The sequence below is a fragment of the Equus quagga genome, chromosome 18, assembly GCF_021613505.1.
Source record: "Equus quagga isolate Etosha38 chromosome 18, UCLA_HA_Equagga_1.0, whole genome shotgun sequence".
NCBI classification, from domain to species: domain Eukaryota; kingdom Metazoa; phylum Chordata; class Mammalia; order Perissodactyla; family Equidae; genus Equus; species Equus quagga.
In genome coordinates, this window is record NC_060284.1 from 32926860 (window position 1) to 32945956 (window position 19097).

Here is a 19097-nt window from a genome sequence, read left to right on the forward strand (position 1 = left end):
TAACATCTGTGCTCATCTTCCTCTACTTGATATGTGGGATGCCTGCCTCAGCATGGCTTAACAAGCAGTGTGTAGGTCTGCACCTGGGATCCGAACCGGCGAACCCCAGGCAGCCGAAACAGAATGTGCGAACTTAACAGCTGCGCCACTGGGCTGGCCCCTTTATGAATTTATTTTTGTCCTTTCTCAATGTCTCTGGGAAAGCAAAGGTCAGTGGTGGAAGTTTTTAGCAAGAGATAGTATGTATAATAACTATAAACATGAACTCGGGAGCCAGGTTTCTTGAGTTTATCATCTAGCTAACAAATTGTATAATCTTACACAAATCATATAATCTTTTTGTGCCTCAGTTCCCTCATCCGTGAGAGGGGGTAACACTGGTACCTTCATCAAAGGGGTGTTGTAAAGATTGCATTTGTTCAGACACATAAAATACTTTAAATGATACCTGGAAAATATTAGTAGCATTAAATTGCTGTTAGTACTCATATGTTTAAAAGTCAGGTATATGTTCTAAGGAAAAAGAAAAGATTTAAAAGCAATTACTTTTAACAATTGTAATACAGGTCCCCAGCCTCAGGTCTTAGTCTTTAATTTGGTTTAAAGAACAAAATGCTTTCTAAGACATCACACAGGCTTCAGTGTCTAATTATGTAAAAGGAACAAATCTTCAGGACCTAAGGTTAAAGCTGGTGATTACAAAGCTTACTACCCCAAGCCTAATGCTAAATCAATATTGAGGTAATAAAATGGCCACATATCATTATTTTAGACTTTACTGTTAGATCATTGAGTGACTGTAATTAGTCTTTTTAAAGCTGTAAAGATGTAGTTTATATTTGGGCATGTAGTCATAGAACAGATTTTTCCCATTAAACCTAACATATATATATATTAGGTCTGGCTGCTCTTCCCTATTAATTAACATTGCTATTTGGAGGACTTAATTTGAGATTTCGTGTTCTTTAATGTTTCAAAAAAATCATTAATATTCCAGAAATTCACAGTAGGAGCATTCTCTGTGGTAGAAGTAAACAAGGATTTTTAACTTGGGGATTTTACTTTTATCATATTAACCACACTACATTTACCATCTCTGTTCAAATATAATTCACACATGTAATTAATTTATTCTACATTGAGGACACCCAGTATCAGTATGTTGGGTGCTTCCCTATACTAGGCCCTGAGGATAGGGAGATGAATGAGACAATCTGTCTGCTCTCAAGGATCTTGTCATTGAATAAGAGAGGAAAGTAAAGGAATAGCCACCATCCCATATGACATTTGGTGTGATCATGGTCGACGCATTCACTGGGCCGTCTCTGTGCGGTTAGAGAAAGCAAGCCAGAGGAAACACCAATGCCAGAAAAGCATCTGGAGTTTTAAAGGTGCCCAGCTCCTGATATTTTGTATAAGAAGTCACTCACTAGGGAAGACAGAAGTGAAGATAAAAGCAGAGCACACCCAAGATATAACTAAAGGTTCTTAAGATTTTACCAAAAAATAAAAAATAAATTAAAACTACATTGGAGAAACTGCAAAGAGAAGAACATTTAAGACCTTGGAATATCATATCATTAAGAGTGTGATTTGAAAGTGCTTGCCATCCCTTCACTCTTGGTGCCGCTTAAACCCCTTGCACACGTGGCCATCTCTCACTGCTGTCCTTTAAGCTGGCATTGCCACTGAAGCCCGGGGCTATTCTTTCCTGAAAAGCACTAGACTAGGGCCAGATGGCGACATGTGTCAAAGTGGCAGCAGGGTGTAGTGGGGCTCGCCTTCCAGGAATGTCACAGCTCAGGTTTCAATTGCTGGCCTGTCCTTAGAAGCCAGGCTTGCTGCTGAACTTACCTAGGGCAGGGTCTTTACCTCAAAATTAAAATTCCCAAGGAAGTTGTGAGTATTAAATTAGATGATTTATGGGGAAATATCTATATAAAAACTCAATAAATGTTCTTTTCTTTTTAGGGATGAGCAGGTGCTCACAAACTTCTACCGTCAGTAACTGAAAGTGAAGTGTGCTCTAGAAAGGACAGATATTGGATTTGAGCAAAAGAAGCAGTTTCATGTTTGAGGGATAAGGAAGAAGTTGATAGAGAAGCTGTTTAAGAGTATCTTAAGAGTTAGGAGCAACTGGGTGTCTGTTTTCAAACGGCATGTGTCCTCTGCAATGGCCTCTTCCCATTTGGGAGTTGCAGCCATGGAAGCAATCTTGAGGGGAAAGCAGGTTGAGACCCAGGAGCATAGCAGTTTAGGGCATGTTTCCTGGACTTAAGCATCTGGGTAGGGATTTAGGTGCCCCCACTCACCAGCTTTGTGACCCTTGGGCAATTTATGTAACCTATTTCTGTCTCCGTTTTCTCATCTGTAAATTGGGGATACCAATAGATACTTTATATGGTGTGGATTAAATGCAGCAATGTAGTATAGAACTCAGCACAGTATGTGATACCTAAATCCTCAACACCTGCTATGTGTTGTTAAGAGATTGCCCATGTTTTCTGTTTCTTTAATAGCGATGTCCTGATTTCTTTCAATTAAATTCAGCAAATATTTACTGGACACCTACAACATTCAAAGTACTGTGTGGCTTACAAAGATCTCACCTTTAAGCACCTGATCTTAAGACGAGGGCTGGTAATATACAAATAACTACAATCCAAGGCAGACCACCAGGTCCTACAATAAAGATTTATAAGGAGTACATGAGGCAGGATCTTCACTTCTGAATGGAGAACATGGGGAAGGTTTCAGGGAGAAAAAATTCTGTGCTCTCAGCCTTTATGAGGACAATTCTTATGGGAAACAATTGTGAAAATGTAATGTAAAGCAGAGACTAGAATATATCTTTTTGGGACATAAGTGTGATGGGAACATAGGCTGTTTGTGAGTTGGGAGAGTGGAGAGTAGGTATAGGGCAAAATTAAACAAAAGAAGCAGATTGAGGCTATGATATAAAAGGTCGTAAGTGTCATTCTAGAAAACAGCACTTTATTTTGTAATTAGCAGAGCACTATTAAAGGCATGATCAGATGTGAATTCTAGGGAAGTTAGCCTGGAAGCATTGTAGAGAATGAAACAAACTGTGGAGAGAATGGAGGTAGTAGGGACGGTGTGCAAGAGGTGGGAGGACTGTTTCTTACATCTTGACAGCACATGGAGAATTTTAGAACTAGATGGCAATGAGAGAAGCCCCTCATCTCACTGATAACAAATGAGGCCCAGGAAGGTTAAGTGACTTGCCCCAAATCCCAGAAATTAGTGGAATAAATGAGAGAAGAAACTGGATTTTGCTGGTTCCGAGGCCAGCATTGATTTCCCCCAATCACACTGCCCTATTTTAATTTACATCTCTGCGTGGTATATAAGCCACGTCCATTTTATGTGTGAAAACTAGCTTAGATTTCTAGGCTTTGAACAATGTTATAGACTCATTCTGACCTATTCTTAATGACACTACAAGTGTTAGTGTGTTTTTTTATAATGTTTTTTTCTGAGTTTCATTGTAGTTAATCTAAATGTGCTACAATTAGGAATGAAGACACATTAAGCCCTATACCATATTATCAGTTACTATTATTGTCAATATTTAAAGGGAATGTTGATCTGCATTAGCTACAAGACAAAGAGTACTAAGGAATGTCATTAAAGGTTGCGCTGTAGGAAATGGAAAATTCCATCATTGCTGTGTGTTGAACTATGACAACCCGCTTACTGGCCACCAGCTTTAACAAAATTACTTTGATCTGCTAATATTTCCTCCCATTTGAATTTCATTTCAATAGATTATATTAATGTTTTAAATTTCACACTTTAGATGGTTTTTGGATACTTATCAGGATTGGTTCCCAGACTCCCATTTTAAATTTGTTATTAATATAAAAAAGGTTCTTTTTCTCTAGATTATTTCTTGCGTATGAGTGGTATGAATACACACAATTATGTTCTTTGACTTCTTGTGACATTATTTATATGAAAACCGGGGTAATTTAGCTTCGAAATTTCTCGTGCACGAGTTGTACTTGAAAAGTGAGGGTTTAGAGTGTCCTGTGTCAATGACTTGCAGCTGTCTCCCTGCAGCCTTGGACTCTCTTTAGCTCCAGATTGGCATCTTACTCTCTTCTTCACAGTTACATTTTGATAACTAAGAGGCACCTCAGTTTTAATATTTCCAAAACAGAACTTTAGATTCCTCCTACTCAAGCTTCTCCCCGCCTTCCCCATCCCAGTAAATGACGCCACTGGCCCAACTGCTCAAGCCCCAAATCCTTGAAAAGAACCTTTGTTTTCTGTTCAATAACCAACCATCAACAAGTCCTGTTGTTTCTGTCTCCAAAATTACACCCAGAATCTGCCAACTTCTCTATATCTCCAGCACCACACCCTAGTAAGAGCTGCCGTCATCTCTTGCCTGGATTACTGCAATTGCCGTGCATCCACTAGCGTGTAAGCTCCATGAGTACAGGGACTTTATCGTGTTTACTGTTATATTCCTCACACTTAGAGCAGTGCCTAGCAGCTCCCAAGTGTTTCCAAATGTACTTTGAATAAAATACTAACTCCTGCCATGACCTTCAATTCTCTGCAAAGACTAATCCCAAATCTATCTCTCTGACTTCATCTTACATCACTTCTCCCTTTTGGCTATGCCTTTTATCTGGATTTTATATGGTTAGTTCATTCTTGCCCACTTAAGTCTCTGTTTAAATGACACCTGCTTAGGTAGGCCTTCCTTGATCTAAGATAGCAACTCAGGCACTCAATTACCACAACTCTGTATTTTATCTTCTTTATAGTATATGTTCTTTCTAGTATAATTTTTACCTGCCTTCCTCAGCAAGAATTAAATCTTCATGAGAATAAGGAATTTGTTTTATCACAACTGTATTCCCAAGACATGGAATAATGCCTAGCCCTGGTAGGCTCTCAATAGATATTTGTTGAATGAATAAATCAATCTGTCATGAATATCATATATGTTAATTGGCCCTTTGTGACTATGATCCCATCAATTCAAGAGGATCTCAGAGGACTCTGAATTCACCATGGCTGTGAAAAAGGAAAAGAATGGAATTAACCTGCTTCACTCTAGGCTGAGAGCAAAATGAACTCTTCCAAATGAGAAGTTTGTTCTTACTATCAAAATGCTAAAATCAAGTAAGCTATCTGACCTAGATAAAAGGTCATGATAGATTCCATCAAATGTTTCACTAAAATCGTATCAATTTGTAAAAAATATATCGTACTGTAGACTTGTCCTTTTTGAATTGGCATCAGAAAAATCAATATTATCTGGCAAATGTAGTCTTTTGAAGCACACTTCTTTTGTTTGCCCGGTCCTCTGAAACTGCTCTAATTTTCTCTTTAAAAACTGCTGTTATTTTTACTCACAAGTTCTTTAGCAGATGGTGATTATAAGAATCATTCTTTTCTTTTTGAAAACTATTTTCCTAATCTTCAGGTAATTTCCCTCCTCTGTATTGCTGCATAAAAATAGCATGGTTCACACTTTTTTCTTGTCTACAACAAAACTAGAGAATAAAATTCTTAATGGCCAAATATGTAGACCTTTTAAAATCTTTTCTAAAATCTCATTTTACCTGCAATCAAAAGATGTTTGTGTGATTTTATTATGTATATATCAACTCAATATCTATACCAAAATTAGCATATATATATATATATAGTCTTTTAAATTTCTTACATTCGAAAGAAAGTTCTGTTGTTGAGCATTTCAAAAGATGAAAGATACCTTTGAAGACAAATATGTTAGAAGTAAACATAATTTAATTCATTACACTGTCCAGTAGTAAAATATAGTATAGGAAAACAATGTATAATATTACTCTTTTCCCAAATATTTTATGTTGTTCAAATCACTCTTTCTTAAAAACAAAATTGATATAAAAGACAAAGAATAAGGGATACTTTAAAAAAAAAAAAGGTCACAGAAGCAAACATCAAAAAGAGAGAAAAATATGAATCTTATTTTGAAAACGAAAGACAGTTTTGAAACATGCTTCTATAGAACTAAAAAAAGTATTAATATATAGATAGAAAAATAGTATAACTGGAAAAATTGACAGTTTCAAGAAGGCTAATGAAAGGACTAAAATGTGTATGTTAATGAAGGAAATTATTTTGATTCACATTAATTTATTATGTATATATATATGCACATACATTTGGAAGTCACTATGATGTATATTATTAGTGGTATCAGATTAAGCCCCTACCTTAAGGAGATTTTCATTTGGGAAGGAGAGCAGAGGCTATAATCTACAGCAGATAACTATAATAAAGAACAGTGTATAAAAATTTCCTAAGAAGAAGTGCTGGGGAATTAATAGTGAGAAAAATTACTCTCAAAAAGGATTAGCAAGTAAGGCATTATGAAAAAGGTGACATTTGATGATTATATTATTCTTAATAGTTATAACAACAAGAACAATATAGTATATACTAGTAATGTACAACAGTGTAATAACAATAATACTAACATTTATTTACTAGTCTTCACTCCAGGTATTGTTGAATATTACTTGCAATATTTCATTTAATCCTTTCAACTGCCTGTGATGATAGGTACTATCAATGTATCTATTTCATAGATGAGAAAAGTGAGATTTAAGAAAAAGATTTCCAAGGTCACCCTGGTGGTAGTGAGTGGAAGAGCTAATATTAGACCTCATAGGTGTCTTGAAAACCACAGGACCCCATTGATTTTACTCCAGTATGTAGAATTCTGAGTGTCCTTCCCCATTTACACACACACAAACACACACACACACATACACACTGTAGGAATAGTACTTTCATTCCATGGCTCTATCTTCATTGGCACAGTTGAGCAGATTCTGAAATAATCATCCACAAAATTCCATGGTGAATAATGTCTCCACTAGGGAAGATTTACTTAATTTTCAGATTGGTCATATTGACAAAGTTTTGTTCACCTTTCTGTAGAATACATCAAACTCACTTTACTGGGGCATACGCATTTAAAAGTGAGATCGGATTTTATTTGGGTGGATGTCAAAGGTCTCAGATGTGATTCCCACTTATAAAATATATGTAGAAGACCTAAAATATGAACTAAAGGCATCAAGGAAAAAGAAAAAAAAGGTGCATCATCACATTTGGCTTAAAAGTGAAATATTTAACATTCAAATTAATGGAGGAAAACATTTTCTGAATTTACAGAAACCATATTTTTAAGATAATGTCTATTTACGCTAAGTGATACATATTTTTAACTACAGATTTTCAAATTACAAACTCTTAAACAGAACTTTAAGCTAAACAGTACCCCCATTAATTGATGCTAATTGTATTTCATTATCCTAAAACTCTATTCCCATTTTTGGAAATGAAGCATAGAATAGTGGTTAAGAAATAAGACTTTGGAGCTACAATTCTTGGGTTCAGAATCCACCTCTGCCACTTATGAGAGGAGACTGACCTTATAAACCTGCAAAATGAGATAATGAGAGCGCTTAACTTATGTCATAAGAGAAAGTTTTAAGTTAAATGAGTTAAAATTAATTAATAAACTTAATTAAAATTTCTAAAACGGAAACTTGTCTGGCACATGGTAAGTGCTATATGAAGTATTTGTTAAATTAAAACTAAAATATGTTTAAGTAGATTCAAGTGGAGAATCCCAATCATGCACATGCATCATGAAGTATTGATTTATTGGTCAAGACTGAAAGCGACTCTTCCTGCCTTACAGGAGAGGGCAGTGGGGAGGGGAAAGGGCCAGATATTGCAGAGATCAAATGATCACGAAGTCTAATAAGAGACATATAAGTGTTTTGATGTACTTTTTGCTCTCTCTCTTGAAAAGCATCCATCTGAAAAACAGAAAGACAATGCCAGATTAATCTTCATGCATTATTAATTTTTCCAATAAACTTAATTCTCATTTCATTATAAAAAGACCTCTCGGGAACAGAAGGCATAATGCTGTCTTATAATTTATTTATTTTTTAAACCAGACAAACAGAAATCATGGATGGTCAATAATATCTTTATCAAAAATCTGCTCTGTTTGGTTGAATAAATATTTATCCTCCACAAGTAACAAAGCCTTAAACTAAACAATTTATTCAGTGTTATATAAGTCTGCATTTTCAGATTCTGAAAGGCCTAGCATCAGACAATATATTTATGGTATTTTCTCTTTAGCTGAAAGCAGGTCACTCACTAAGCTCATGATCCTTGATGGCCAAGCCCGTATCCTGTTCTCCGTATTATAGTTAGCACCCACATAGTACCTAGCATACTGTAGGTTGAATGAATGAGTAATTGAATCCATAACACAAAGCGTAGAACGTAAATCATGTCTAGTTTAGGTTTATTAGGCAAACTAGAGCACATCCAGTATAATTAGAATTTCAGATAAACAACAAATAATTTTTAGTATCAGTAGCTCCCAAATATTGCACAGGACATACTTACACTGAAAATTATTCATTGCTTACTTGAAATTCTAATTTCACTGGGTGACTTGTATTTTCATGTGCTAAATCTGGAATTCTAGTCTAGTTATTGTAATAAACTAATATTTACTTATTTATTCAACTAGTCATTTACCAACAAGTATCTGTTGTTTCATTAAATTATTAAATGATGTACTGCATGTCTACCACATGCCAGGAACAATTCTATGCCCTGGGGACTCAGCAATACATAACATTAGCAGACTCTCACTTCACGGAGCATGCATTTCAGTGGGAGATGGGGGTAGATGAAAAATAAATAAGTATTAAGTTGGCAAGCTAACTTCAGTTAATGATAAATGCCATGAAGAAAATCAAGCAAGATGATAAGGGTAGAGAGGGAGGATGGATCAAGGGCTACCTTAGATAGAGAGTACAGGAAGTCATCATGAAATGATGAGAAGACCGCAATACAAAGAGCCAGGGGAGGAGGACAAAAGGAAGAAGGAGGAATAGCAAATGCAAAGAACCCTAGGTAGAAATAAATTTCCCTGCTACACGAAAAGAGTGAAGACCATGGGACTACCTCAAGCGAAAAAGCTCCTGCACAGCAAAGGAAACCATCAACAAAATGAAAAGGCAACCTACCAAATGGGAGAGATATTTGCAAATCATATATCTGATAAGGGGTTATATCCAAAATATAGAAAGAACTCATAAAACTCAATAGCTAAAAAACAATGTGATTTAAAAAGCAAAGCATCTGAATAGACATTTTTCCAAAAAGGACATACAGGTGGCCAACGAGTATGTGAAAAGTGCTCAGTATCACTGATCATCAGGGAAATGCAAATCAAAACCACAATGAGATATCACCTCACACCTGTAGAATAGGTATTATCAAAAAGACTAGAAATAACAAGTTTTGGCAAGGATGTGGCAAAAAGGGAACCATTGTGCACTGTTGGTGGGAATGTAAAGTGGTGCAGCCACTATGGAAAACAGTGTGAAGGTTCCTCAAAAAATTAAAAGCAGAACTATCAAATGATTGAGAAATTCTACTTTAGGGGATTTATCCAAAGCAAACTGAAACACCAACTGGAAAAGATATATGCATCCCCGCATTCACTGCAGCATTATTTATAATAGCCAAGACATGGAAGCAACCTAAGTGTCCGTTGATGGATGAATGGATAAAGAATATGTGGTGAATACATACAATGGAATGTTATTCAGCCATAAATAAGAAGGGAATCTTGCCATTTGTGACAACATGGATGGACCTGAGGGCATTATGCTGCGTGAAATAAGTCAGACAGAGAAAGACAAACACCTTATGATCTCGCTTATATGTGGAGTCTAAAACAACAACAACAACAAACAGAACTCATAGATAAAGAGAATGGTTTGGTGGTTGCCAGAGGTGAGGGGTGGGAGGTGGAAAAAATGGGTAAAGGTGGTCAAAAGGTACAAGTTTCGTTATAAGATAAATAATTGCTGGGATGTAACATTCAGTGTGAAAACTATAGTTAACAATACTATATTGCATATTTGAAAGTTGCTAAGAGAGTAAATCTTAAAAGTTCTCATCACAAGAAAAAAATTGTAACTGTGTAGTGATGGATGTTGACTAAAGTTATTGTGATGATCATTTTGCAATATATGTAAATATTGAATCGTTGTGTTGTACACCTGAAGCTAATATAATGTTATACGTCAATTATATCTCAATTAAAAAAAAACAGGGAAGACCAATTGGATTGTAGTGAGCAGGGGGCTGGGGAGTGCTATAAATGTGATATAAGATGTAAGGAACCAAGCAAGATTCAGATCATGCAGAAACTTGCATTCCATGGTGTGACATTTGGATTTTATTCAAGTAGGATGGGAACCACTGGAGTGGTTAAGATAGGGAGTGATATGATCTAAAATATTTTCAAAACAGCCCTTGGGATGCTGTGCGGAAAATGGATAGGTGGAGTGGGAAGGGTAAGAGTGAGGAACACCTGCTAGGAGGTAATTCAAGAGCAATGGTGAGGAACGACAGGGGCTCATGGCAGGCTGGTGAGAGGTGGATGAATTGGAGATGTATTTTGAATGTGAAGGTACTTATGGATGAGTTTAACTTGAGATCAGAGAGGAGTGTCAAGAGAAGGGGAAAAATACACTTTCCTACTTCGAGATGTACTTATTCTATGTATGACCTGCATATAAGAATAAATTGATCTTCTCTGTCCTTCATTCTCAGTTGCCTATATTGGCCTCATCGGTGGTTAGCCTGTACTTCCTGGAACTCACAGATGTCTTCAAACCTGTGCACTCTGGATTTAGCTGCTATGACCGGAGTCTTAGCATGCCGTACATTGAACCCACCCAGGAGGCAATTCCTTTCCTCATGTTGCTTAGTTTGGCTTTTGCTGGACCTGCAATTACGGTAAGAATTGCCCCAAATTGTGTTTGCCCCAGAAAACTAAGAATGACCATATTTGTGTAATAAGTAGGTTAAAAGCAAACAAAAAGTGAACTCTAAATCTTAGACCAGAAAGATCATGTCTTTGAGATATTTTGACAGTATCATATGGGAATACTTAATAGTTTAAAATTTCTGGCATTAAAAGTTAAGATTATATGATTGCAAAAATGATGGTCCCTAGTGTTTACTTTTATAAATCATTCTGAAAAAAAGGTTTGTAACTGCATAGTTCTCCTTGAGCTAAAATGACATTTCTGATACACTTCCTAATTAATGTATTTTTCATGTGCTTATTTGGTATCTGAAGTCTGGAAAACTGGAGGGAAAAAACAAATAATTATATAGCTGACAGAATCTTCTCAAATGTACATGGTGATATTACTTAAACAGTGTCATTTTATACCAGGTTAGCATTTTTTGTTGATTATGAGCACTGAGCATCAGCAACTATAAAGAGGACACAGCTCACATTCCTGGCTCAGCTCACACACACACACACACACACACACACACACACACACACACACACGAGTAAAATACTTTAGATTCAGAAGAGGCATTTGCATTTCAAAATATGTAACACAAAGAAATGCCCTAACCTACTGGAATCGAATTAAAAACATAGTTGTTTTTAGTTTGCTAACCTGCACGTTGTGAATAACATACTTTTAGATAAATTCATTAATAATTAAGACTGGCCAAGACTTTCCATCATCCTTTCTGCCCCCAGAATCCTACCTAGAGGCAAGAGACATGTTTCAAGGTTAATAATATTTATTTCTACCAGGAGGAACTCTTACTTTGCTTTTATCGTGCTCATGAATGTTAGAGGAAGTGGTTATGAAATTAAAAGCTGTGTTTGAATTGAGTTTCTACAAGACTCCCTAATGAACTGGCCTGTTCTGGGTCAGTACATCAGCAGCTTTAGGCAAGTCTTTGTATAGATCTTCTAAACTCTATACTTTTACATAGCTATGAATTTACTTTTTAAAAATTTCTCCTATATTAAGTAATCATAACACGCTGTTTATACTATAAATAATGTCAAATATTCTCAGAAAATAAAATTGGAACTTAATTTTCCATACAACTTTATCATACTTAAAAGGTCTCAAAATACTTTGTAAATTAATGAGTTATTTGAACTCCAATAACTCCAGGGTGATTGGAAATATTAATAATGTACTTGGTAATAGCTGGCACTCAGACTAATAAAACATATTTACAGTGCAATATTGCTCAGAATAACAGCATTTTCCTATCATTTCTCTAAAGACATAAAAAATTTCATGTCTTCCAGTCATTTGAGAAGAGTGGAAAGAATATATGCTTTTAAATCTATTACACCAAAAAGTGTTTCTCCTAACGGGGGTTGTAGTGCACCAATTTATTATAATTGATATATTTGAAATAAAATAAATAAAATACTATACAAATGTTCACGACTCTGCTGAAAAGACTGTGTTGATATTTATTCATTTAAATAATTTGCTTTTTATATATCCAGAAGTCTTTCTTCCTTAGGGTATTTTATTAAGTCGCTAGGAAAGCAAGTCTAATTGTGGCACTCCCTGCCAGCACCATTTATCTCACATTGATCCCTTTGCTGACACTGTTACATGTCCTGGGGACAATGACCTTGGCCTCATCACTGTGTTCCTGCTTCTCTGACTCCCTCATTTCCCGTAATAAGTTCTCAATATGCAATTTAAGGATGTTTTCTGGGGGATTCTGGGTCGAAGCTTCCTTTCTCGAGCCCTGAGAAATGAAAGAACAAATGTGCCATGGCTCCCTTCTACCACATTGACCTGGGGAGCCCAGTGCCAATTCCTTTGGCAAAGGCCCCACTGAACTCCTGGGTCTCCACAGGGCCTCGATAGCGGCTGCATGCCTCCTAATGGAACGAGAGGCAGGCTAGGGAAATATTGACACCCTGGTGTCCCTAATTTCCCCCATATCACTTAAAGCTCCAGGATGTCAGTAATTCTCTTCTTCCACACTTGTTTCATAGGCTTTAGGTAAACAACTCAATGGTAAAACAAGTCTTGACTTTGCTGCCATCAAATACTATTTTTCACAGTTTTTTCTACAAATATACATCATACTTCTTCTAGATTTCTCTCTAATTTTGTTTTTCCCTCTATTTTTAAGACTTTGTCCCAAAGCATGCATTTTCTCAACACTGGTCCCAATGTCTGGTCCCATCTTGTTCCAGAACCATAATTCTGTCTCTGATCTCACTATGTATGTCATTACTTAACCCCTTACCTGCCTTTCTTGAAAGTGAAAATAACAAATAGACCGTAATCTCTGACTTTCAAGGATGCCTTTTTCTTTTTATCTTTATGGTGGCATAAGCCTCGTTCAAATGGAGTAGTAGAGGAAGGGAGGGAGGCAGAGGGAACCCTTCGTTTGGAAATGGCTTTTAAAGCCCGCTTGTGTGAGGAGAGGCACTTCCTGTTTTCACCCATTTACCTGGAGAGAAGACAGAGCAAAACGAAAGACCTCCTGTCAGCAATATTCTTTAAAAGGACCTTTATATGAGCAAAAGAAAGATCAACTGATCTTTTTATACAGGCATTTAAACAAAAATCATCAAGTGTTTGCTTCTCAGATTTTTTTTTATGCTTTGAGAGATATTTTAAAAATAACTTGATTTTGTGACATTACATGAAAAACTGTAAAAGTTCCTTTCATGTCTGTGGAATGCATGTTGCATTTCTCTGAAATTGTCCTTAAATTGGAAAATTTCATCCTTAATATTCAATTTTCACTTCCTGTAGAGTGATAATGAAACAAGCACTTTGTTTAGTCCTTTGGAGATTATTTCTCAGGGAAAACAGCACAGAACACCTGGGTTTATCATAAATCTTCAAGAAATCTACATGCACTTTCTCTTCTCTGGAAGTAAAATTTTATTACACATTATTAAAGGATAAGTATATCAAATTTTATAGGAGAATCCTATCAGAATTTGATTAGAATTCCTAGGAGGTAACCTTAGCTTTCAGAGACTATACATGCAGTAGTCCCTGCTTATCCGTGGCGGGGATAGCTTCCAAGATCCCCGGTGGATGCCTGAAACCATGATAGTACGAACCCTACACCGAACCTGATACAAGTCAGCTCTGAAGTGACTGATGGGCGGGTAGCCTTTTCAGTATGGATACCCTGGACAAAGGGATGATTCACATCCCTGGCAGGATAGAGCGGATGGCGTGAGATTTCGTCACGCTACTCAGAAGAGCATGCAATTTAAATCTTATAAATTGTTTGTTTCTGGAATTTTCCATTTAATATTTTCCAACTGAGGTTGACTCGGTAACTGAAACCACAGAGAGTGAAACCATGGATAAGGAGGGACTACTGTACAATCAAAATGCAGAATATCAAATGTATTAGGGTTTCAAAAGACATAAATTGCAAATTTAAACATTGAAGATAGTGTGATGAATATTACACTATTTTTGTTGTTGTGTTTTATTGCTTTCACAAGAAAGACCTTTCGGATTGTGAGTTCTCCCTGTGGTGGCTGTTCTGAGGGCAGCGCCCATACAATAATAAGCAATATATTTCCTCCCTACACTCCCCTGAAACAGTCATTTTGGAATCTCTTCCAAAAACCTGTCCATGATATTTGAGATGCCAAAAAATTGTATGGCTTCTTTTCAGGTCTGTGTACATCACAAAGAGAATACTGTGAAAAGATACTTGTCATAAACTGTTTTCTATTTACAAATGACAACAGCAACAAATAATTTTATCATCAAGGGCCAATCCCTGAAACCATATTGCAGCACAACAGCATGCCATTGAGAACAAGGAAACAAGCAGGAGCATCTGGAAATGCATTAGGAAGCATCTCTCCTTCCCCTGAGGAGAATTCTATCTTTAACCCAAATTGGATCATTTTGAAAATTCATGCGATGACATATAGATCAAGGTTAAATGAATAGAAGTGTGAGGAGAAAATTGGTGTCCTCCTTAAAGAGAGAGACAATTGGGTGATGTCAAGATACTGACAAGAAACCTCTATTCATATTACATAATCAAGCCAAATAGTGTGAAAGCACTCTCTTGACATATGAGTTTTGAGCATATTAAAGAACTAAAATAAAACCTCTGAAATCTCAAGGTCATTTGAGATAATGACTGTTATGTTGTGTGATGACACATTTCTCTAATGGCATTGTACAAATAAATTTATATATAATTTCGCATTCACGGACAAGACACAAACCATCACATATACAATTGAAAAGAAAGAAACAAAATTGTTCACAGAATTATTATTGAAGAAGTGAAGACGAAATCAATGTCTTTTAGCCATACAACAATGCATTTGAGAAATGAGTGGTTAATTTTCTTGCAATGATGATTTTGAGATAATCATTATATTATTCTATGTTCATGGTGTATCGTGTCATATCTGTCTACGTGAAATATAGAATCTATTGTTTCCATGTCTAACTTAAAGTGATAATGTAGGATATTTTTCAAGAAGTATAAATAATTAACTAAATGTTCAAGGATTTGAAAAAAATTCCTTTTATTTCTATATAATTGATCTTAAAAGAGTTTATCATGTATGCCACATGATTTTCACACACATATGGTTACTAGGAGAGTTTCACTAAGAAAATTATATGCAAATTAAGATTCTTTATAATTGGACACACACATTACCTACAGAACTAAATGTAGCAGATTGAGCATTCGAAGCAGAAGAGCGTAGGCTTACTGTCATCAGTTTAAAAGAAACCTATAATATTAAATACTTCATAAAATAAATGTTAAGCTGGTATTGAGAACTGGGAAGTTTCCCCTGGAAAACCTGTTTCAACCTCTAATCACGGTTATAATCTTCAAAGTAACATGACCACTTATATCTAAAGGACATATGTCTACTTTTCTCAGCTCCACATGTTTATACAAATCAATTCTAATTTCACAGTAATCTCTTAGATACAGTAATCCAAAATATTTAAAATTTTTTGCATAAGTAAAACTCATAATTTCAAATCTTGCTTCTCTTGTACAGAATAACTAACAACCCAAATGCCCAGGGTAATTAGCCAACGAGAATCCCACAGTGAAGGTAACAAATGCAAACTCCATAGTGCCAGGCTCTGTGCTAGACAGTGAGGATAAAAGGTAAAGAAGAAACGGGTCTTCCTCAGATGGACCTAGTCTAGTGAGAGAATTAAATGAATAATTGAAGTGCACTTTAATCAAGTTATGCTAGAGGGAAGGACAAAGTCTAAGGAAGCCACATGAAAGGGGGCATAATTCAAGCTGGGGTACAGTAAAGGATTTCAAAGAAAACTTCCTGAAGGAAATGATGCCTAAATATATTGAGTTCCTTCACTGATGTCCTATGTCCTAGAATCCTATGGCAAGTGCACTGTTCCTTGTCTTAAGGTAGTCCTTCTGATACTACAGTAAGTTTCTCTGTCCAGTGTAAACACATTTTCTAAATATCTACACCTAGGAAATACTACCCAGAGTGAGAGCAGAATCAGTCACCATGTGATTAATCATTAGACATCACTGGGTGTTGTTGGACAAAGGGCCAACGTAACCACATTAAAACTCCAGGATGCTATCACACCCTTAACCCGTATTTAGGAGCACAGAAGGTCCAAACCATGCTCCTTATAGTGCCCTCATTGCTTACTTTACACTGCTCCCTCAAATACTCAAGAGAAATTGCTCACTTTAAGTTTTTGAGAACAATACAACTTTACCTTGTTGAATTCATGATGTGTTAAGAGATAACATAATTCATTTGTACCCATTGAGTTCATTCTGAAAACCCTCTTATCTTTGCAGATTATGGTAGGAGAAGGAATTCTCTACTGTTGTCTGTCCAAAAGAAGAAATGGGGTTGGACTGGAGCCCAACATTAATGCTGGAGGCTGCAACTTCAATTCTTTCCTTAGAAGAGCCGTCAGATTTGTTGGTGGGTGTGGGGAATCACAAAGAAAGGAAATGTTTTTTTCAAATAGGAATGTTGTATTTAATTACAGATATTAAGTCTTTAAAGCTATAATTTAGTTGTATAATTTCAGGTACATGATGAGTTTTACATTATACTAAAAAACTGCTAAAACACTAACATTTGGGCTTTGTATCTGAAATGTGTTATTTACAGTTATAGTCCTTGTTTTCAGAGCTAACATGCCATGCATTTCAGTATATTTTTGTCTTAGCTGTGGTTGAAGCATAGATTTACTTTAAAATGGTTTCTCTGGATCTGTGTTCATTTTTTAAAGTGGAGAATAAATGTCAGCAGGCCAGTATGAATGGATGACTCTTCAGAAATTAGTTTAGCAACATCAATGATTCCATTTCAGTTCTCCTGGAGCGTTTTCATCCAGAAGTTACTGCACATGGAAATGTCACCACAGAGTACTGCATCAAGGCTATTTTTCCTTTGTTATATCCTCCAACTTTACCTCCCATTTTTCATGAGACCTATAGAAAATCCATGGGGCTGGCTAACCAGCGTCTGAATCAAACCAGTATCTAAACCTTCATCCCCTCTGATTAGCATGAGACCATCCTTTTTTTTTTTTGCAGGGAAAGATTTGCCCTGAGCTAACATCTATTGCCAATCTTCCTCTTTTTTTTCTTTTCTCCCCAAAGCCCCAGTGCATGGTTGTATATCCTAGTTGTAAGTCCTTCTAGGTCTTCTATGTGAGCCACCAACACAGCATGGCAATTGACAGACAGGTAGCGTGAACCTAGGAAGTGAACCTACCTGCTGACACACTGAGAGTGCCGAACTTTAATCGCTAGAGCCTCTGGGCTGGCTCAGCATGGGACCATCTTAATGTTAGTCAAGTCACAGACCTTTTTTTTTTTCAACTGAGTTGAGAAGTCAAGCCACAGTACATCACACCAATGTGGATGTTTTACATTCATTCCAATTAAGTCAGTAGAAAGTTATTTTTCCTTGTAACTTCTCAGCTCAAAAGAATAAGTAGTTTCATTTAATACCTAGTAGATAATTAAATACAACTGTCTTCCCACTAGAGGAAAAATCTGGTCTAAATCATGCCCTAGATTCTGCTTTACCAGGCAAGGCACATGGAGACAGTAAGATAAGAATAAGCTTCTTAGCAGGGTCATGAACTTAGGCAAGGAAGTAAAAGGTCAGGACAAGCAGCTGATCTCCTCTCTGAAATGCCTTATTCTGTGAGGATAGTCCATCCTACTCTAGAGAACAGTGTCCCAGAGTCAGCAACTCCATCCTCCATGCGTCTGGAGATTCTCATTCTCCAAAGGTATAAATGGGTGGGTTTCCCCACTTATCCATAGTCCTCTCTAAGACCTTGCATACTGCTGGGGAATTAGAATGTAGAAATAAACCTCCCATGTCTTGAACCCCAGGTGTGGGTGGAGAAGGAATTGGGAGAGTGATGGTTAGATAATGAGGAGGAGAGAAGGAAAAGACAAAACACAGTAACATGCAGGCCAGTGATCTTGGTCTGGAGGAGTCCACTGAAAAATGATCCAAGTGTGTCTCACACTGATTTCTATGAGCAAATCATGAATCAGAATTTAGGCTGTGAAGTCAGAGTGAATCCAGGGTGTCAGAACAACATAGAGGGAGTAGGTGAGTTCCAGATTATGTGTATGAGAGCAGAGAGCTAGACTCCCAAAGATAGGTCCAGGCAAGGGACTTGAAGCAGGAACGGAGTTGGAGTACACAAGCATGCATCAGGGTTTGTGAGTTTATGATTTAAGACTGGCCCCAGGAGGCAAAAGAAAGATCGATTTTGGACGAGGAGATATAAGAACATCATCTCTGAATTCCAAACTTGCAGGAAGGCTCCCACAGCCCTGTACTCATGATACAATTATTGTTTTCATGACAGGGTCCACTTGCCCTCTTCTCTGTTTTCATTAGCATTCCTGATATGACTACAGCTTCTTGGGAGTTTGAACTGATTCTGTAGGGTTTGACGACTATGGCTGGAGTTAGGGACCATCAAGAAGAGAGAGCCCTGGCAGCTCAAACATTCTAAGCAATTTATAATTATCCTGAATTTTGCTTCATTCCCCATATTTAATCCTTCTCAAATCACACAGTCGGTCACCTTAACATGTTCCAGGTATCTGACAAGTGACCTATAGTTAATAATATTAAGTATTGGCCCTATTTAACCAAA

General features: G+C 36.6%; 1 protein-coding gene across 1 annotated transcript in view; it reads left to right on the top strand.

Moving 5' to 3' along the window:
• The window catches only part of PLPPR4 (phospholipid phosphatase related 4), a 39720-nt gene that overhangs the window by 12560 nt on the left and 8063 nt on the right, over positions 1-19097 (top strand). The window contains exons 2-3 of the mRNA XM_046645738.1: positions 10696-10881; positions 16753-16882. Coding sequence (XP_046501694.1) covers positions 10696-10881; positions 16753-16882 — 316 coding nt within the window. The remainder of the gene's footprint in view (positions 1-10695; positions 10882-16752; positions 16883-19097) is intronic.